This window comes from Ammospiza nelsoni, chromosome 2 (assembly GCF_027579445.1).
Source record: "Ammospiza nelsoni isolate bAmmNel1 chromosome 2, bAmmNel1.pri, whole genome shotgun sequence".
Taxonomy (NCBI): Eukaryota; Metazoa; Chordata; class Aves; order Passeriformes; family Passerellidae; genus Ammospiza; species Ammospiza nelsoni.
The window spans coordinates 106,159,235-106,181,869 of NC_080634.1; the positions used below are offsets into that span (position 1 = coordinate 106,159,235).

Below are 22,635 nucleotides of genomic sequence, written 5' to 3' on the forward strand. Positions count from 1 at the left end.
CAAGGTCTGTTTGTTTTTCTCTAGAAGTCTGTGGAATACAGTCAGCTGGAATACCTAACCATGGAATAACAAAGATGTTTAGAAGCATTTTGAATCTGATTTACTTTGCATTTTCTTCCCTGCTCTTTTTAGAAAGTTAATGTATCACACAAACACGTATTTCATGTTATCCTTGCCCCATTCCTCATATTCACTGATTAATTAAGGAGCATTTAAGGTTCACCAACACAGCTTTAAATGCTGTGAGCCACTTGGATTACAGTAACTTGTAATGCATCAAGCCCCAAAAGAGAGACTCATGGAAATGACAGCAAATGATGAAAGAGTTTTATTGTGCAAAGATTTCAAAATGCTGGAAATCCTTTTGCATTTCCCTCCACATCACTTTTTCCTCCCCTCCCCTGGGTGGGAATAAGGAAACAGCCAAGTTATTCTATAGCTGGTTCCCACCACGGTAACGTTCTGGTTCCCATTGTGCTGCTCATTCAAGCAAAAACAAGAACAAGCATTAACAGCTCCATTCCCATCCATCCAGCAGACAGGAACTCACAGATGCTTCATTACACACCTCCTGCTGGCACTGATGAGGCAGAGGACGTGTAGAGAAAGGAGGGGGGGGACTCAGACAAAACACAAGAGGCATTGTAATTGTTCCCATTCCCAATTCTGTGAGCTCCTGGTAGCCAAAACATCCTACTACTGTCAAGCTTTCCTCGATGGTAACAAACACAGGCACTGTCAACAGCACCCAGAGAACCTCTCAGATTGTGCAAACATCACATCCATGAGTTTAAAGAAGACAGGAGGAGGGGAAAAAACAGACATTTTCTGTAACTGGAATTTTATTTTATATATAAATAATAAAGAGACTGAGGGATTTTGAGACTTGCTACTTGCAATGTTGATCCTGCAATGGGACAAGCATGGGCAGCCTTGAGTCCCTGTGCAGAACAGGGGACAGAGTCTCAGGACTGACCCAACACAAGGGGTGTCCTTTCACAGCAGCCATGGCAGCAGCCCGAGCAGCAGATCACCAGACTGCCCTGGGGCAGAAGGCAGATTAGTCACATTCAAAATGGATTCAGGTGGTTTTCATCTTTTTCTTGGGAAAGTGTTGCTCATATCTATATTTTTATTCACCTATAACCAAAGAAAGGGGACAGAGGTTAAGGGGGAGAGGAATGGAGGGAGAAAGCAGAATGAAATTAATCACAGGCCCTTTCATTTTTACAGTGTAATCAAAACTTTTTTCTTTGATGTGGCAAGTTGATCAAAATCTGTTTGAGGAATATTCTCAAAACCAATTTGCTTGCAGTAGAGATATTTAACTCTTCATATTACTGACATTAGAGCACTAATCATCATGTCTGTTCTAGAGGACTCAATTCCCATAGTTGAACTAAATGGAAAGACAAAAGAGAACACTTCAAAACAAACACCAACTGGAATCTTGTATAATAAACCAACTTTCTCAAAAATAATTCTTTTAAATTCCCACCAAATGCATGTTTTCCTAATCTTCTTTACTCTGGAGCAAGACTACGGCAATTTAACTCAAAGAACTGGAATTACATAAATATAGATCTGGAACAGAGTGCAAATGAGATATGCCATCTTCATGGAAAAACACAAAAACCTGTCACTTCTGTGCAACTCCCAAATACAACAGCTGGATAAAATTAAAATTTTTTTTCTTCTACAGTGGGATGTGGTTTGAGCTGAAGTTTGCATATAATTTTTGATGACAAACTATAATAAAGGAGGTGCAGTGCTGCTGGTTTTTGGAACAGAGAAATATGTTGTCTTCAACCCAATATGATTTTGTCCTTGGCTGACCATTCACAGTTCAGAGACCCATGCTGTGGCAAATCATGGAGGAAATGACATTGTCTTTATTTTAGTAACCACATTCAACTAGGAATATTCCCAACAGTTGAAAATGCAGTGAGATTTTTAGGACTGATCTCATCCAAAATAAAAAATGTGTCTTTTCAAAGATCACAGCAATGTTCTCCAACCTTTGGGATCACCCAAATCCAACAAAACATCTGGACTTGGGTATGGAGTTAAATGACAGGATTTGATTTCAAGCACAAGTAACAAACTGCCACCCCCGCAGTGCAGCTGAACTCGATACTGAATTGAACTTTCACCATCTGCTTGCCCTAGGTCACAAACCCAGCAGTTCCCTTCATGTGCCTCCTCCAGAAACAACAGGAGGTCAAGCATGTAGGTTTCAAAACCAGGAGCACTCAGGTTCTTCAAGCACCTGGGCAATTTATCTTCACTCTCTTAAAACCTTCCTCAAACAAGGAAAATGTGCCTGAAGCAAAAGGCTGACATTTCAAAAAGTGAATAAAAAAATTCTATTCATAGCAAGAAATTCTAAAAGAAAATAAAACCTATTTATGGATTTCTGTTTGAACCTTGATATTTGTGCAGTGTCACAAATAGAAGTTCAGTTTTCTTGGGTTTTTATCATTTAGTAGCTCTGTCCTAGCTGACAAGAAGCACAACAATATTTCAGTGAATTTTAGAGAGGCTTTTCTTCCTCTCAGTTCTCTTGGGATTCTTTACAGAAAAAAATATTCAAAAATACTTCCATTATTTTTTTAGTTTTTATTTTAAATTACTATCTTACAAACTACTTGGAAAACATGTATTTTTAAAGACTTTGTATTCATAGCTCTAAAGGGAAAGCTAAGGTACTCAGTACATCAGCCAGTCAACAAGCTCACATTGCTGTTGTGAGAATTAGCAATAACAATTAAAACACTTTAACATTAAAAACCAGGTTTTCTTTTGAAGCTGCCCATGAGGCAGTGGAACACTGCTGCTCAGCAGATGGGTGATTCCACCACATCTGCAAACATGTGTGACTGATGCTGGGGCATGACAAAAAACTGATGCAGTTTGCCAGATCTGGACTTTATTTACACAGGTTGGCAGCAAGGAAAAAAAATAAGATTATTCTGGTAAATGCAATACTGCACACAAAAATGATGAGGAGTACCAACAATGCCAGGATCACTTTCTGATGAAAAATAAGTTCTTAACATGATGCAACAATAATAGAGGGCAAAGAGAAGCAAGTAGAAAACATGTTCAGAAGAGACATTCTTTATCAACTGATAACAGAGCAGACATCTGACATTTTGTGCTAAATTATGTCCAATTATGTTATAATTATTTGTAATAAGCCTCAAATACAGAGCAATTTTTATCCTATGAAACCAAACCACCACAAAATGTCAAGAGGATGTTTCTGTTTTGCTCTTTTAGAAACTGTAACCATAGGACTTGCTTGAGTTTAGAACACAGCCCTGAGGCCAAGTCAGAACTGGTATCTCAACTCAAGTTTCTGCCTTGGAGAGCCTGCAAAATGCTGCCTTCATTTCCTCCATCTTCTGCTCCCAACAGGACTCATTTGGGAGCTGCATTAACGTGAAAGGTCAGGCACATCATGGACTTTTACAGGCTGTAAGGCAGTGCTGCACCCTGGCACTCACAAATCTTTAGGGAAAACTTATCAGCAGGGAAGAGGTTTCTTTCCCCACCCTAATACTTGTGCAAGCATGACAAAAAAGGCAGAGAGGTTTCTGGTAGGGAAGGCAGAAATGGGAAGACAAAAAAGAAAATAAAAGGCCAAAACCAACCAACACCACAAAGACAAGGCTTTCCTCAATTAATTCAGAACCCTTCAAACACACATGCATTTACTTGTTATGCTCTAAAGATGAAAATTTAGAATTCTTAACTTGAACAGTGTTAGGGAGTGCATATATTCTTGACGAATTTTAGGACAAATAAAATTATCTGTCTGCACTCTCCTAATCATTATGAAGAAAACTACAAGTCAAACTTGAAAGTGTTCAGCTTTTCCCAGTTACTCTGCTGTTTAGCCACAAACTCTTACCAGTCTTTATCCTTTACCTGTCTGATGCCAGGTGATGTAGCATTCTACTTCTGGATCTGCTCTTTATTTGAAGCAGCATGGACTTCCAGGGGCTTGTCACCCACTGCATCACCCTTGAGGAAGAAAAAAAATATGCACAGCATTTCAAATGAGGCATGATTAATGTTTTTACCAGAACAGAAACCCCCTTCAAAAGCTAAAACAAAAATATCTCACAAAATCAAGTGCTTCATGAGACTAATTCAGTATAATACACTCAAATATGATCTTCTACCAAACACCTTCTAGACTTTAGTCTTCCTGTAGCTAGCCAAGCAATTAAAGGGTTTAAAAGAACAAGTATTTTCAACAGAAGTGCTTTAATTGAATCATTTTGCCTGTATTAATAACAGAGGATGAATACCCATAGAGTAGTTGCTATTTTGCATTCTCTGAATTCTGTGTGGATTTATACAATAGATCCCTTTCAGCACATACCCTTTTAGAGGGTGTTCTCACACTTTCCCCAACATTAATGACAGAAATCAAGGAATGAAGAGAAGCTTGTTACAGGGTCTGGTCTATCTATCTGCCAAGATGCTATAACAAACATGCATTTGATTACAGCTTTAAATAGATATCCATTTAAAAATACTTAAAGGGCCACACACATGGCTTGGGGACTGAAGCACATAGCAGGACCAGCTGAGATGAGGATCTGTTCAGACTGGTGAGGACCACACAGAGGGGGAACCTAATTCCAATCCACAATTTCCTAATGGGCATTTACATGTTTGGAAGAGCCACGTCCTTCTCAGAGGTTCACATCTAAAGGACAGGGAGAAAAGGACAGAGGAGCATGGCAGATTTCTCTTACTTCAAAGGGCAAAAAATTATAAATGTATCACAGCACTGATCATTGAAGCAGGTTTTCCTGCCAACTTTCTAAATCTCCATCCCAGGAAATATTCAGCACGTGATTACATAAGGCCTGAAGCACCAAATCTAATTTTGAAACTGCCTCTGCTCTGAACAGGAGTTTGGGTGAAATAATCAGAGGTGGCACCCACCCTCAATTGTTATTAAATTCTACACATGGAAATTAAATGGCATTTCCTCTTTGTTCTAGAAGGCTATTTTTACCAACATGACTTAATTAAAAAGATGATTGGTGACAGCCAAAACAGCTTCACTAATGGCAAAGTGTGCCTGACAAATGTGGTGGCCTTTTGTAACAGGGTTCCAGCAGTGGTGGACAAGGAAGAGTGACTGATGTCATCTGTGACTTGTGCCAAGTGCTTGACACTGTCCTGCAGGACAGCCTTGTCTCTGAACTGCAGAGACATTGATTTGATGGATGGAGCACTTGGCAGATAAGGAATTGGCTGGATGGTCACACAGAGCTGCAGACATCACTCTGATGTCTGAGAGACACCAGGGACAAGTGCTGGCGTCCTCTTATTGCAGAGGTTCCATACTGTTGTCTCCTTATTGCAAAAGTTCCATATCTTCTTGATACTGTCTCATGGGCAGCTCCTCAGAGCACTGACTTTCTTCTCCACAAAGCAGCCAGCTAACTCCAGTTCCCTTCTCGCCCAGCCACCCCACTCTTTTATAGCATCTTCTCCTTGGTTACAGCTGTGGCCTGGTAAGGTCAGGCCTGCTCCTAATCTTTGCTAATTGGCCCAGCTGCAGCTCCTTAGGGGTAAGATTACTTTCTACACCATCTTTATTTTCCTGTATTCTATCCCACTACAAGTGGTGCTCCTCAGGGGTCAGTGCTGGGACTGGCACTGACACCTCTGACAGCAGCAGGGACCTGGGACCCTCAGCAGTCTGCCAACAATCCCCAGCTGTGTGCTGCTCAAGATGCTGCAGGGAAGGGATGTCATCATCCACAGGGATTTACAGGCTTCAAACATGGGCCCGTGGGAACCTCATGAAGTTCAGCAAGGCCAAGTGCAGGGTCCTGCACCTGGGTCAGGACAATCCCAAGCACAAACAGAAGAGAATGGATTGAGTAGAGTATGGATTGGGTAGAGAATGGGTAGAGAATGGATTGAGAACAGCCCTGGGGAGAAGGATTTGGGGATGCTGGTTGATGAAAACCTCAACATGACCCAGCAATGTGCCCTTGCAGCCCAGAAACCAGCCACACCCTGGGCTGCTTCAAAAGTAGCGTGGGCAGCAGGTCTGCTTTGCTCCTGGAAGCACACCAGGAGTGCTGTGTCCAGCTCTGGGGCCTGGGACATCACAAGGATGGGGATTTGCTGGAGCAAATCCAGTGGAGGCCAGGGGATCATCAGAGGGCTGGAGCACCTCTTCTACAGAGACAGGCTGAGAGAGTTGGGATTGTTCACCCTGGAACAGAGCAGGCTTTGGGAAAACTTCTAGCAGCTCTCCAGTGCCTTAAGGGGGCCACAAGAGAGCTGGAGAGGGACTTTTCAGAAGGGCCTGTAGTGACAGACAAGGGGGAATGGCTTCAAACTGGAAGAAGGCAGGTTTAGATTCCATATCAGGAAGAAATTCTTTGCTGTGAGGGTGGTGAGGCCTTGGAACAGGTTGTCCAGAGAAGCTGCTGATGCCCCATCCCTGGAAGTGTTGAAGACCACGATGGATGGGGCTCTGAGAAACCTGATCTAGTGGAAGCTGCTCCTGCAGGGGGCTGGAACTAGATTATCTTTAAGATTCCTTCAATCCCAAACTATTCTGTGATTCTGCAATACTAAATGTGACGGAAAATGTAGCAAAGGAAGCTAGAAGAGACTGGAAAATATTTCAAAGAATGGGTCAAATTTATATATTACCAGTTCAACATGATAAGGCACCAAGTCTGTGCAATCCTGCATATGCTGTGCTGGAGACATGGACTCAATATATCAAGATTCAATTATGAAGATATTTCTTAAATGTCTTATTCAAAAAATGCCTAGCAAGACATTTAAAATGTAATTACTTCTTTGAAAAATCCATTTCTACTCTAGGTATTTCATAGTAGGGGAAATCGCATCCACAAACCACACCCATTTCAAAATAATAATCTACTCTGTAATTTGCCTGTACAGGAACTTTTAAGCTATGACATTTTACTAAAATTTACAATGAATAATCTGACTAACGATGCCTCATCTCAGAGTTTACTCAATCCTGAACAAATGAAGTAAAAATAAGCTCCTCACAGAGAAGGCTGTGTTTTTCCAGTTTCTTGTTTTAACTTGTAAAAAGTAATTATTGTCTAGGTAAGGTTGTTTTTTTTTTTTTTTTTTAATGTCCTGAAAGAGGAAAACAATCTAAAGCAACACACACATGCACAAGGGAAGAGTTGTCTTGCTAAATTCCTTTGTTTGTATGAGCTGAGAAGATCTCATCACAGGGCTTGCCTTCAGTATAACTGTTAACCTGAGTTATTTAATTCAAGCCAATCCACCGATAGACTGTCATTCCTCACACAGTCATTTGCTGAATTAGCAATTAAGAAGTTTTTAACTCCAACCAAGTATATGCCCACAGTGTAAATAGTGAGCTCGAGCAGTAATGTGAGTTAGCCAGAAAAGGACTTTCTGTGGCACAGGCACATCATTTAGAAAAAAGTGCCAAAGTCCTCTAGCACACTCAAAACCAGGTCAGAAGCACAAAATGTGTTTAGATCAATGACTCAGAAGACAGACTTCCTCTGTGCCAGGGTACCCTCTCATAATCAGAAGCAGGCACATATTCAAGACAGTCTTTCTGCTTTCTGGCTCCACACAACCACTCCATAACAAATCTGGGTAGCCAGACGAGGTCACACATTGGAGCTCTACTTCACAGCAGAAAAGGAAATATTTTGCATTCTTGTGTTTCTGACTGTTTCAAGTGAAAGGTGACTGATAAGACATCCCCATAATACATTTATTATCAAATGTTCAATATATAGGGATTCCTTGGAATTAAAAAAAATCATTATTTGAAACTAAAAATAACACTGGTACTAAGGGGACTGTACAGTTTCAGCACATGAGTGATTCAAAACCACCCCAACTTAGCTCACACAGCATCTAACAGAGATACACTGAGACCTAAACTTTAAACAACAAACTTCACAAAAAACCCACCATGATTACTCTGAAAATTTTCCTTCCATACAAAGAAAAAGCCCCCAAAGCAAACCAGCTAATGTCAAACCCCCAAATGTGAGGTGCCTCCTTCCCTTGCATTACAGTTGAACCACGTGCACAAGTTTCTGTTGCTACCTCAGAAGTCTTGCAGATGGCCATACCCTTTTACACTAATCTTAGAAATTACAACTTCAAAAGTATGTAAGATAGGTGTGTATCTTTTGTGTTTATGGAAACTCTTGAAAGGGAAAGTCTGGCCACTAGGAAAAAAAAAACCAAAAACCAACACAGCTGCAAGCTGCAAAACAAAAACAAAGGCTCACCTGGGCTCACAGATTAATAATTTACCTTCTTTCCTCTTTGGTTTGCAATGTATTGCTTGGAATAAAGAAAACATCACTGTCTTACCTTATTCATCCCCCCCTAGTCAATCAGTAACTTCTTCTTCTTTTACTTAACTTGACCTTGAACTTAAATTTTCACAAAAATATGAAGTACTTTCAAAAATGTTGCTTTAAGCGGCCCTTAGAGAGATCAACTTTTTGCAGAGTACATTCTTTCTGTCCATCCACTTCTAGCACATCTAAATTCCCCACTGCCCAGACTAAGGATCCACTCCATAAGAAGTCTGTTTGTATTTCTTACAAGTTTCATATTGTTTTTATTCCTACTACCAAACAATAAAAGGAGGGCATGTGACAAGAAACAGCATTTTTGCCAGAAGTAGATGTTTATCTTTTAGTTGAGATGACCAAACTTTTGCCTGCCTATTCAGAACCCACCAAAGCCAAGCCTAACAAGCATTTTCTGTAGAATAAGCTTCGTCAGCTGCTTATGTTGTGTTTTAAAAGATGACCAAAATACATGGGACTTCAAAACTCTCTTAAAAGACAATTTAAGGTTTGTTATGGTCACAATCTGTGATGCTGACAGTGAGGCTCCCCAGTCAAAATACTGACACCACAATTTTCAACAGAGCTTTCAGGTGAGGAAGGTTCTGGTCCACAATTTCCTTGACACTTGTTTTAAGCAAGTACAGGAAATCAGCCAAAGCTGAGCCCTCTTTGCACCTGGAGACATTTTGTAACCAGCCAGCACTTAATAAAATACCCAGAGATTGCCATAGAGATACACTTTAAATATATGTATATATAAATATAAAATATATTTATATAGTTTACATGTGTAATAAAAACATATGGGTTGAAAAACTGTATGTATCATGTATTGCTAAGTCACTGGTGGTGTCCATCAGCACACCAGTCAGGAAGGAAAACCAAATAATATGTCATAAAGGTTTCTCAGTCTCTGAAGCTGAGAGGGAAATTAGTTTTCTGTGAGATCTCATTAACAGATGGGCCAAAGTGGGAAAGAGCAAACACAAGAAGAAAGGAACAAGGGCTGAAAGAAGGGTGTACTTAGAGCTGTAGTGTTGTTCTGCTTTTACACAATTTGGCCTCTTCACTAAAAACAAGGGGTGCCCAATTCAGTGCTGCTGGAAGAGAGAGAATCCAAAATTGTTAAAAATACAGCAAAAGTCTTTGAATGGTATGGAGACAAGATGAAGTGAGAACTAATAGAAGAAAATTATTTTTCTCTGTGCTTCAGTTCTAGCAGAGAGATTTTATCCTGACATCCTGAAGAGCTCCATCCTTCAACAGCACATTAAAAACATTTATCTGCCTGACTTGCTCTGTGGAGGGGCTGCAGCCACAGTGTTTTGAAATGGAGGCACAGAAGGTCCCAGAATTCATCTTTCTTGGCAGAACTCAGAATTCAGTTGATATGACCTCAATCTGGCACAGGATTTTGTTTCATAAAACCTTCAGCAAATTAACATACCACATTTATTTTAATGACATATTGCTACACAAACATGAAGTTATGCACAGCTGTGGTACCTATGACTATCAAACAAATTATGAGCAACGTAACAAATTAACAGAAGCCAAGAAGAGCCACCCAAATACTGCTTGACTATTTGCAAGAATCCTTTGTGTAGCAACAGGAAAATGCTGGAGTAAATGTCACAAAAACAAAAATAATGTCTTTTGCTCTGGCATAGTTTCATGAAATGGGTTACATCTGCTGCAACAACAACTCAAGAGTCACATTTAGACCTGTCTTCACTAGTTCAGGAATCCAGCTGCCTAGAATGACAATAAGAAATACATGTACAAAAGCAACCAAATTCTTCCACAAGGTTGTTAAATTAAGACAGAAGTGACAGAATCTATCCTACAATGCTTTGCCAATTTTAGTTTATGATAGTTAAAAGCATTTTCTTCCATGACACTTCTGTATGAGTAAAAGCCTTCAATAAAAAAAATGGAACTTAAACAGAAATTCTTCTGCTTGAAAAATTGATAGTGATTTGGTGGTGCTGATAATCTGTAGGATTATTTCCACATGAAACAAACCTAAACCAAACCCATCTCTACCCACCCAGATTCCCAACTGCATGTTTTGTATGGTTTCACCAACCCTGGCCAAAGGAAGCTTCAGGACAAACTTCTTCCATCAGAATCACTTCTCATTCCCCCTTCTAGACAAAAGCATGTGACTCCTGACAGCTGCTGCTCAGCCTCTGTGCACAGCAGGGAGACAGGAGCCTCTCCTGAGGAACTCTGAGGACACAGCCCCAGCAGGGCTGCTTGCCTCAGTGGTAATGGGAAATGCAAGCAGTTCCATCAAGTGACCAAGTACTGCTTCTTCATTTGAGTCACAGGGGTTTGGGCCTTGTCTAATCCATCACAGCAGCAGCAGCTCACACTGACAGCACCTGAACAATGAGATGAACTTTTGCAGAACACCCATCCATGAGCATTTTGCTCCTTTGTGCAAGTAACGTGCTTTGGCAACTAAGGGGTGTGATTTAAAGGTTCTGCAAGGAGGAAGAGAAGGAAGTGTGTTTACTTAGTGGTCTGAAATTCTGCAGGCTGTTTGTTTTTCTGCTGAGGTAGCAAGTGCTTGAATAAGCCTTATAGCAAAATGAAAGTGTCAAAAGTTTTTGCCTTTCAATAACAACCATGTGTTCCCTTTTGAAAGCCTGGGACACAATAAAAGAAAAACTTCAGCTATTTTTTACTAATGCTGTCAGTTTGTCTTTCTGAAATATTTTAATATTCTCTCTTTTTTGAGTTTCTTTTTGACAGCCTAGCTTTCAGGAAAGCTACAGGACAATTAACCAACCTTTGTTTATCCAAGTTCATTTACTGAAGTGCCTTGGGCCAGGACAGGGTGAGTATCCACTGATGAAAGTCCTCCCTCTCAGGAGACTCAGCAGCTGCCAGCACATGCGAACACTTCCCCAGCCCAGCTTGTCTGGAACTAGTCCTACACCCAGCCTCAGCAAGGGAACTTGGTCCCATCCCCAAGGTCCATCCAAGTGCAATTTTGTCTCCAACACACCTCTCTCCCAGTCTGAGTTCTAATCTGAGTTTAGAAGTGAATTTAAAACAACAGAAGCTTTACATAACACACATGAACTTTTCTTTCTTTAAGCAGCAGCTAAAAAAAACCACCTTAAAACCTTACAGGCTTTCTTTGGCACACATTTCATAAACTTGCTCAGTTCAGCAGTCTCTCACACTATGCTTCACTAAGCCAGGTAAATACATTTCTTAGAATTCTGTTTGCTTATCTGTATCTGATTATACTAAAGGAAGCTTCCAAACAGGATTTCTGAAAGTTTAGCTTGAAGTAAGCCTAATGTTTTTCCACAGCTTAGAAAGAGAGAATGAAAAATTTCTCTTCAGAAATAAAGGCCAAGTCACAGTGGAACAAAACCACTGTTGTTCATAATTTTTTTTTTCTGAAAAGACAGTGGTAAATTCAGAAATCAAGTTCCTCAGACTTCTTACCTTATCACCTTTTTCCCCTGATTTCTTCTTCTTAGGAGTATCCTTCCAAAGAGCTTCTACAGCAATATATCCTTGAAGACTCCAGTCATACAGCCGTGTGCCAGCAACCTTTGAAACAAAAGTTTTTAGAAAGCGTGAACTTAATAACCTGGGGAATATTGCCTTGCTTCTTATTTAAGTAGAAAAAGTCTCATAACACAAGACGTTTAACTCTTCCTGTTCAAGCTCACAATGTACAGAATTAATAAACATCTTGGAAAATAATGTCCCATGAGGAATAAGAAAAAATAATGTGCTAAAAACCTAAGAATATATATCTGTACAAACAGGAGTGGAATGCTTCTGTGTGGAAACAATCCCTGTTTTCTTAGTATTTGACATTCAACATAATTAACATAGGCAAAGTATTTCTTAATTTGACCAGACTCATTTTCAAAGACTCTTCTAAGGGTTGTCATTGTTTTGCAATTTTAGATTTTATTCTCATTTTTTTAGAATTTGCTGATAGATGAATGTTATGAATAACCAGCTGTCAAGTCCCAAAACAGTACACAGCTAGGAAAGACTGTGTTTGCTACATTACACCAGCAAGTATTTTATGACAGGGAAAGGCCCAAAGTCTAATAAAACAGTATCCCTTGTCCCTTATGTACATGGAATTGTAGTATTTATAGCACCCTTCAAAACTAAAGAGTGTTAGGTTTTTATAGCCAGGCTCAGGTCTATACTGACTTTCATATCACTATCTGTTTCTGTAAGAGGAACAGCAAAAAGGCCAATTTGTCCAACTAAACAGCTATTAAACTAAAAAGCTTATGAAATCAAGAACTAAGAAGGTATTTCCCTATCTCCTACAGCAGGCAAAGCCATAAAATGTAAACTCTGAGAACAGCGCAAGTGTAAATGTTTCTGAAACAATCTTCTGATGTTTCTGAACTACATTTTTCAGTTTCTTCCAGTCTCCATCAATTCAGAGACAGTTCAAAGACTTCCTGAGCCAGAAGTGATTTTTATGTGTGTAAAGAGGCCCAAGGAGTTTCCCTTCTATGAACGTTTTTTGCAGTTCAAGGGGAAGTGCAGATTTTCAGCATCCCTGTGCCAAGTGGTTCTGCTGCTGGGTACACTGGTGTGAGGAGCCACTTCCCCTCGTTTGTCTGATGTGCAATCAGCAAGGCTGATTACAGCAGTTCCTGCACAATGGCACAAGGATGTGCTTCTGGGCAGACACCATGTGCTGGCTACCTTACAAAGGAGCCTATTGAATAACCAGAATTAAAAGAAAACAAACCCAAATCAGCAACTACACTTCCAAGTCACAACTACATCCAAAATGTAGGCTGTCTTAAATACAAAATGTCCTTTTTGTCACCATATCTAACCAATTATTTTGGTTTAAATAAGTCCATTGGATGCACTCAGTTTTCTCTATAGCTGAAAGTGATGAGTCATCAGAAAAAAGCACATCAAGTGATCCTGTTAAATTTCCAAAACTGCCCAATTTAAATATTTTAGGTATAGACAGTTATTTTGGTTTTCAGTATCATAAGTGTTCATTCTGTAGCATCTAGCACTTCAACAAACCAGCTGGCTCATCTGAAAAAATGGTGGTCTCTTGTGCAAATAGTACAAACCTACCACTGAAAAAGTTTGAAAAATATTGACAATAAACAAAGGGCTGGTTTTGTCTGCAATATCACTGAAGACACAGCTCCCAACATAAAATGAGAAAAAACAACTGTCCTTAAGCTGTATTTTTGTTTCTGCTTAAAAATACTCCATTAAAATATTGAAAACCACACTAAATGCCCAACAGTACAAACTTAAAAATATTCTTATAGTCATATAAGGAGTCACATGACCAAGTGATTTATGAATTGCATTAGATGAGAAACTGGTCATTCAGGTTGCTGGATTAAGTAGCTCCATCACAAGGTACAGCAACCCAGACAGTTCAGTCTGCCAAAACCAACCAATGTTTCACCAAGGCACAAACCCCCAAGAGCCAGGACCCACAGACACTTCCACAGCTGGAAAATGCAGTTCTAGGCAGACTGGAAGTGCAAGCTGCAAAGCCAACATGCCAAAATACCATTGCTGCTGAATGCAGCACTGTGAGTGGGTCTGTATGCTGAAGTTTGAACAAACAAGTTCAAAAGTCAGATTGAGTGGCTCTCAACAGGGATTCTGAAAGTTTGAGGTGGCCATGGGCCACCAACACCCACTCTGGGCACTCCTGGGGGGGCACCAGTGCTCTCCAAGGCCTAAGGTGGCACACAGCACCCTGAGCACGCATTACTGACCACACTGGATGTCACACACAATCACACATTCAGAGCCTTGATCAGCAATTCTTTATCTGTACACTGAAACTACAAACTGAGAGTGCACTGGTTTTCCTGCACTTACAAAATGCCATTTCAGGAGCCTCCAGCAGCCGCCATGGATGAAGGGACCCCAGGTCCTGCTTTCCAGCTCACAGCTCCTGGAGCCCTGTCCTGCTCTCAGCACAGCTGTTTATGCCTCACAGACTGAACCCAGCAAGGGACAAGGTGCAGGTTCAAAAGACACAGAAATAATGTGGTTTGCTGTCAAAGAAACAAAGCTCTATTGGGAAGCTTTTCTTTCTTTCTAGAAGAATGAAAGCATAACACACAGTACTTAAGTAAAATTGAAAGGTTCTAATAACAAAGGACAAAATTTAATTCCAATTATAGAGTTATTTAAATAACTGCATAATGGAAAGTTCTTTCCAGGTGGAATATAAGCCACAGTAAATACGACGTATTTTGAGTATATTATGATTAGCTGGAAAGCAATAACATTTCAAAATACTAAGTAGGGTTCCACCAGAATAAAATAAGCTTTAGTATTAAATTCAGTTTCCTACCACATATACAGTCTGACCTTTTGTTCAAAGTTATTAAAAATATAGTAATACTGGCAGTGAGGAAATAAATCCCTTACAAATTTGTGATTTATTAAAATGTGATCTATTATTTATTAGATTATTTCCTAAAGCAGGGAAAAAATAATAGTCTATGAATTTGTTCCATCTTCAATTAGATGATTAGTGTCTGAAAACTCCCTGTTACCAATGATGAGCTCTGTTGCTACAACTTCACTTAAGGAAGTCATACATCTTAATTAAAGAAAAATTTTTACCTAAGATGAATTAAGGGTTGGGCCTCAATTACAAATTCCCTTTGCTGTGTTTATTTCCAACTCTCCACTAGAAAGTCTGAAATAAAAGTGGGACAGAAACAAAACCCCCACAACTTAAAAAAACAAAAACAACACAATACCCAGTGAAGGGAATTATACAAGTGTAAAAGAAAAAGCAATGATAAAGTACTTAAGTGTGGAAGAAAAATAAAAATAATATAATATAAAAAATAATTTACATTTATGTTACAGAATATTTTCTACATTGTTTCATGAACTTAGCAAGTGAGCTTTGTACTGCAGGCATTCCTTTCTAGCTTTACAGACATTTTTTGAAAGGCTTATGAAGCATTTAAAAATAATTAATTGACAGGAAAGTGTTTCCAATTTCAGATTAAAGATTAAAAATTCTGGATGGTAAGATATGATATGCTTAAAACTTCGCTTTTTTAAGAAAAGAAAGCACAAGATAGATTAGAGGAACCAAAACAGTATCTAGGATATTACTGTCCCCACAGAAGTTTCCAAATTCAGGACTACTGTCCTGACCAAGTCAACAAAGCTAAACCCATTCCAATCTCCTATCAGATTTTTCATTACAGCCAAACTAAGAACTGTAAATTAATCAAAGAGCAACCATGCACTTCAAAGTTCTCATAAAATAAACTAGGTATTGTGAAGCTGTTAGCACCAAATCCACAGTTAAGCCCGAACTGAGCTTCTTTAAAAACAGTAACATCAGTTTGAACAGGGTTCAATCACTTCCCACTTCACTGTTCAGAAGGCAAGCACAATTTTAATACAGTTTCCAACAGAAATGTCTAAGCTTCTTAAATTTTGATGGGTCTTTTTCTTGCCACTTGTATAATTTTCACGGTCTGAGAATAAGCCAAGAGAATTATCTGTATTTAGAGCGTCTGAATCCTGGAAGCAGTAAAAAAAGATTCCACCAAAGATCAGAGTACCACCATGCTGGCAGAGCTCAAACTCAGCAGTTTTGACTCTCCCTAAGTCAATGACCTTTCAGTTTTTAAAGAATATTATGTGTTCTTGAGAATATCATACACCATTCTGACATCTCAGGGTTATTCACAAGTGGCCAGTAACTAGATGGCAAATTTACGAAAGGCTGAAATAGAATTTGTGAAAGATGCAAGTATGTGCACTGTGAGTGGTTAAGGGCTGGATATGAAACACAGTGTGGTGGGGAACTGAGGAATGTGCCAGCACTAAGTGTGGACAGCAAGGCACATGATCTAACATCAGTAAGGGCTGTAAGCAATTCTGCGGTCTCTTCAGTTCTTTCTCTAACAGGAACTCATTTCAGCAACTGCAAGTTAACATGTTTCTTGTGTGCCTGAAAGAACAAATCCATAAATAGGGAAGGCATCCAGCAAGTTTGCAGCAGAATTCTTACCCTGTTCCAGAATGTGCACGCTATCTTTCTTAAAGTCCCAACAAAAAAAAGGCAGAAAATGTCAATAACATTTATCTCAAAATGTTATGACGACTTGTCTATAGAAACTCCTTTTTGTTCTTTCAAGCACTGTTTTCATTTGCTCACAAGATATTTTATGTTTCCTTAGTATTGTAAGTAAGCACACAAACTGTACTCAGCATATTTATGTTAATTTAGTGTTACATGAGGTTAGAGGTTTTGAAAGGAAATTACATTCCTCTAACTGAAGACACTACTGCAGAGGTTAGAAAAAAAAATGTCACTAAAAGGAACAAGTCTGAATATCTTTCAGCCCAGAATGCATCTGTTTTGACAAATTAACAGTAATATTGTTAATTGCCACTGACATGGCTTTTAAACATGGATGACCAGTTAATCTGAAGCTAGGAGGCAACAAATAAACACTTCTGCAAAGAAAGGAATCATCACTGACCTTTGCAATAGCAACTGCTTCCTGAGGGTAATACATGGAGGTACCCATACCCATGAGAGCTGCAGGATACACCAACTTCTTTATTTTTGAACCTGTTTTGTAACAAAAAATCAAAAACCACAAACCATTGATAGAGTATATGTTAGCCAAGTCAGCTGAATGCCCCTATTTTATTTATAAACAATTTTCTTAAATACATTTTAGTGTATTTTCTCTTCCATCCTACCAGTTCCTTAAGAAACATAATCACTCTGATCAGTAAGGGCTCCCCTAATAGTTTGCTAAACTTTTTAAGCCTCACTAAGATCATATCTTAGATTGGTTGTGCACATAAATTCCTTTGGACATGAACTGCTGACCAAGTCTGGGACTAGGACTGGACATATCTAGTCTCCTCTGAGTAGGAGTCTATAAGGAAAGTCTCTGAATGCTGTGACTCAAGAGGAGGATCCTCCCCAGACAGGTCTGTCTGACCCTGTCCTCTATGCAGAAACTGATCAAGTTACCACCAAATCCTTTCAAACCACTGCTTTACATCAATAATCACATTGCTGCTGCTCTCTTGCAAGTGAAGTGCATCACTCCATCTGCAACACGAGTTAAAACTAATTATCTCTAATGGCATTTTAAACCAAGCTGGATGACTGCACAATATTCACATGATTAAACTTTGAATACCATATTTTCTACTTAGTGAGCAGCTGTGCATATTCAAGTGTTATGATTCGACCTGGAGGATTTTATCTGTACCTTCCAAGAGGGCAATTTCTCCACAAAGACCAAGGAAAGGAAGAATAAAATAAAGAGGACTTTCAGTAACATCAAAATAAAGGGGCACTTCCATTTATGGTTTGAATACTTTCTGGAAATAAAATTCATATTTTAAACTATTATCAGAAAAAAAAAAAGTGTTTAAATTATGGCTCCCATCCTAAAAGATTCACAAATGTAACATTTTTAGTATGAGGTATTTTCATTAAACTTAGGATCCTCTAATCTTTCAATTCCAGTCCCAAGACTGCACTCCCCCCTCTCCCCTCACTTTGCTACAAAGTGTTATAAATGATGGAAGCTGATCTCATTCTTCATCATGCTGCTTGAGAAGCAGGAATACAAAGAAAAAGAACTTCAAACAGGGAAGTTATCTTGATTTCATTAGAAAAAATACACAAGGAAAAAAAGTGAAGTACTGTTTCCACCAGCTTCACTAGAAAATTAAATAGTTGGAGATGCACTTCTAATTTCTACACAGCCAAGCACACACTTCCAGTGCAACACATTCAGGCCCCACAAAGGTTTATTTTTGTTCAAACCATGTCCTCACTGGTATTTAAATTCTACAGCTTTAAAGTTCTGTTACCTACATTTCACTGCATTAAGAATATCTTAATGTAAGCACAAAATACTTCTTCACACTTAACGTTTCTTACACTAACGCTTCTATTTATGAAAGCATGAACATTTTTTCAGTAAGTGTGATGAAATTAACTGCATCATTTTTCTGTAGTGCAAAATGTGCAGGTATTTACAGTGCACCCAGAATTAGTTCACCAATCTATTTGCTGAATCACCATCTGCAGCATCCCTGCATGTCAACACAGAATACTTTGAAAAAAATCGAATATACCCCTGATTGGACACATACCATAGTTCAGGAACATCTGTATTTTACCATAACTTATTCCACAGTTGTTTTCTACAGTAACATGAAGAAACTGATTAAGAACTTCAATAATTAAAAATATTTTTAGGCTAAAAGATACTAAACCAGTCCTTTGCCATTTTTGTTATACTAAAATACTGCTGGGGAAAATGGAAGACTAGATTTTAGTAACAAATACAGCAATGATAAAACAATAATTGTTAGTTATTAAACACCTTTTCCATGCAGTTTCTTTATAAGGAACAGTGTAGAAACATCCTTGTAACAGTTAATTCAGATCTCCTTGTCACAACTAAAAATTAGTACCCTAAAACCCACAAAAAATTACTTACCCAAAATTGTAACTTGAACAGTCCAAATGGTTTCCACTTACCTCTAGCAAGAAACAGTCCAATAATTCCAGCAAAACTTATCACACCAAGCCTTGGATAAAATCCAGCAGGAGGCTTCTGGAGAAATTCATAGCCCTCTGAAAAGAAGCCAGAACAAAGTGCTTTAATGTAATGTGAAAGTGTTTTTGTGAAAAGGAATCATCAATACACGCTGGCAATTGTTACAAAACACAAAGAGTTATCAAAACACATTTAACTATCATGCTCATTTTAGATATGCTGGCAAAAAATTCAAAGCCTTTGAGTTTTTCTCTAGTGACACATGAATGAAACTGAGTATTGTATTGTATTCACCAATTTTCACAGGAGCTTTGCCTTTGCTCCTGGGCCATCTGTTTTGTTCTGCTCTTTGCATCTCAATCGTATCTTTTTCAAATTAGTGATAAAAACCTTTGCAAAATGGAATTTCACAGTTACACTTTAACAATAACTAGTTTCAGTAAAACACTGTACAAAAACCAAACCAGAGAACAATGCAAAGACACAGCAAAAGCAAAGTGCACTCTAAGATGGGAGTCTGGTGGGGGAATGGAAAACTATGGAAAATCTTCCATGTCAACGAGTTCAGAAGACTGAAACTGCTAAGTTTAAAGAAAAGAGGTGCAGTATCTGAAATGAGCTCTACATAGAATCCATCCTCAGTCCTGGTAAGCCCAAGTGTGAAAGGATGATTCCAAAAATAAAAACAAATTAATTTTGGATTAATTCAAAATTCTTAGGAGATCCATGGAAACAAACCAAAATGAAAAGGCTAAACACTACAAACAAAAGACCTAATGCTTGCAACAAATAATAAACTCTCCAGGAGGTTTCAGCTACTAAGCTGGGTCAAGCAAATACTGCTGGAGGCTGGGTCAAACAAATACTGCTGGCTGGGAATAAATTGTGAGGGGTTTTCCCCTTCTTCTCCTGCATAACTAATTTTTAGTGACATTGATAAACATAAGTGCTGCTCTCAGATTTTAATTGCTTAGAAATGTAGTGTCATAAGTGACCCACAAAAGAAAATTCAAACAGGTACACAGTGGAAATAAATTAGTCTTAAATGCATTAGAAATTATACATACAATGATGCTTAATGGAATTCCCTGTAAACTGAAGATACAGTAGTCCTGCATTTTAAATTGCTACTTAAGAAAACTAAGCTGATTTACCTCTACCATGCTCAACAGCTTTTTCTAACTTGGGCACAGCTTTGGCATAAAGATCCTAAAAAAAAAAAAAAAAGAGAACAAGGGTAAATAGATACCAAGTAAATAAAATATTAACTATAGACTGAGCTGACAAAGAAAGGAGAAATAAAAACAACAAGAAAGAAAAAAGTGATGGGTCCCTAATATACCTTTTATTCCCACTTCCACCCATCACTTATAGGGCTATGCTTGCTCAATGTTACATTTAGCATAACTTACAGATTCTTCTCAAAGGACTCTTCAGAGAGAGATAAAATACAGTACTTCAAAACACAGACATCAATCTCAGTCTGAGATCAGGCAACTGAAACTCAGAATTATCTTGGGTTTCTCAGTGTGTTCAGGTATTGCAAAAACACTTGAGGTGATGCAAAGAAAAGAAGTACAACACTGCAATCAAAGGGGTATGTGACTCATTCTGCAAAGTGATAAATTCCACTTTTCAGGAGACAGTCTTACACTAACAAGACTGCATTTGGAAGTGACTTGGAAAATTAGATGTTCATAGATGTCCAAAGCAAATCAAAGACACTGCATCAACCCCACAGACCAGTTCTACATTTTTTTTCAGACTGAGATTACTCAGGAAATAAAAGAAAGCACATTGCCTTTTATCCAAATAGAAAAAAAATCTCAAAAATAACCCTGCTAATTGTTATTTACACTAATAATGCTTCAGAGGAACAGTGTAAGGCTGTATACAAATTAGGGAACAAATTCTTAAACATATATGCCCAAAGCTAAAGCAGAGAGTAGTCTTACAATTCCACCTGAGCTGCACCTGTGCAGAAGTGAAAGCATTTGTTTAGGATATTGTATGGGGATATCCTTAGAACTTTCATCTCCTCACTAGCAAGAGTGATGTAAAAAAACCACCCAGCATAAAAATGAAAAAGTGTTAGCACGTGACACACAACATAACTTTAAATGGATGCTGGTCTTATTAAAAGACAATGTAAGAAGAACTTGCTCTAAAGATCCCAAAGACAAAGTCTGATCTTCTGTCATAACTGAAATATAACTGGCTCATTTCTACATCTGAGGTTTGAGCTGCATTTCCACTACAGTTAAGTAATTTTGGAAAAGTAAAATGGGTATACAAACATAACCAATTTCATTCTGATTATCCTGGGTTATCTGTTTGATTTTAAAGACAACTGAAACACACCTAATTACTATTTTCTTCAACATAGCAGGGATGGGCAGGGGGTGTAAAACCAAAGCTACCTCTGACTACAGTTAAGCAATATTGCCCAAACCCATAAAGTTTACATGCCCACTTCATAAAATGAGTCAGTAAACCACTGCCAGGAAATGGCTTCTTGTGTGTGAGCAGAAGAGCACATCCTATGTCAATGATCACCAGACAGACAAAAATAATAAAACCAACAGGATGCCAACAGGTCAGCGAGACACCAAGCAAGGTTAGAGGCCAACTTCCTCTGCAATTTCACTGCCAGTCAGGGCTACCACAGGCAACCAAGCAAACCCATGTGCTCAGGAGCCAGAGCTCTGACTATCCTGAGAAAACTCCTTCCCCTGCCAAGCTGCAGCCAGGGCTCTGCTGGGGACACTTGAAACACCAGACTGAGGAACCCTGAAAAACTGTTTCAGTCCTGTGAAAGGCAGCACCACACAGAACTTCCAGGCAGAAAGGACACCCCAATCTCCATCTCAACAGCTTGAAGAAGCTTTCAGTGGAGAGCTGGGCACAGAGCTGGCAGCTCAAGGGGATTCACAACAGGCAGAGGGCAAAGCACAGAATCACCCACAGCTGCCAGGAGACAGCCACAGGGCAAGGGTTCCCCCACTTCAAAAGAAGCCTCAACATTTCCTGGGCAGGGAAGAGCAAGAAAGCTCTCCTGGGGCTTTGCAATCTAACACCAACAATTTAGGCCTTGATCACAAAAATATTGGCTTTCCTCTCTGCTACAGAGCCTATTTTTGTATTTAATGACTATTTACTCTAAACATACTACCTAATAAAATATATATATATGAGAAAGTTTTTAGGCAAGGGCTGGGGATTAGGTTTACCAGTGCTTAGTGGCCTGGGATTTTCTCTCTTCCAGAGAGCTGCATTCCTTCCCTCAACATTCCAGTTCAGCTAATACTGATTTATTTTTTGCTAAGTTGTGTTTTGTCACGGTTGCAGTAAGGGTAACTTGGTTTTGCTGCTCCAAAACACATTGCTTGATAATTTAAGGCCTCCTTGAGCATGAAAACTGCAAATACCACTCTCCTATCTTCCTGACAGTGCCAAATCCAGATGTGTCTAGGTATATTTAAGCCTTAAGTTCACTTCAGAAAACAATTCCATGCTTTAGTTAATTTTAATTCTTTTGGAAGGAGAATCCCTAAACCCAGGGTTTAGTTCAGCAAATTAGTATATAAGACACAGCTGGTTCTGTGTGAGAAGGGGGTGAACATTATGACCTGAACTGTGGAAAATTTTAAGCAATGCAGAAAACTTTCAGT

At 38.9% G+C, this 22,635-nt stretch overlaps 1 protein-coding gene across 2 annotated transcripts in view; it reads right to left on the reverse strand.

Moving 5' to 3' along the window:
- Nucleotides 1-824: 824 nt before the first annotated feature.
- APOO (apolipoprotein O) overlaps nt 825-22,635 on the reverse strand; it is a 28,921-nt gene continuing 7,110 nt past the window's right edge. For both annotated transcript variants that reach the window (XM_059491503.1, XM_059491510.1), the window contains exons 4-9: nt 20,119-20,173; nt 18,946-19,041; nt 16,910-17,001; nt 11,856-11,963; nt 3,934-4,029; nt 825-1,140 (exon numbers count right to left, since the gene is read on the reverse strand). In XM_059491503.1, the coding sequence (XP_059347486.1) occupies nt 3,961-4,029; nt 11,856-11,963; nt 16,910-17,001; nt 18,946-19,041; nt 20,119-20,173 (420 nt within the window). In that variant the 3' untranslated portion in view covers nt 825-1,140; nt 3,934-3,960. The remainder of the gene's footprint in view (nt 1,141-3,933; nt 4,030-11,855; nt 11,964-16,909; nt 17,002-18,945; nt 19,042-20,118; nt 20,174-22,635) is intronic.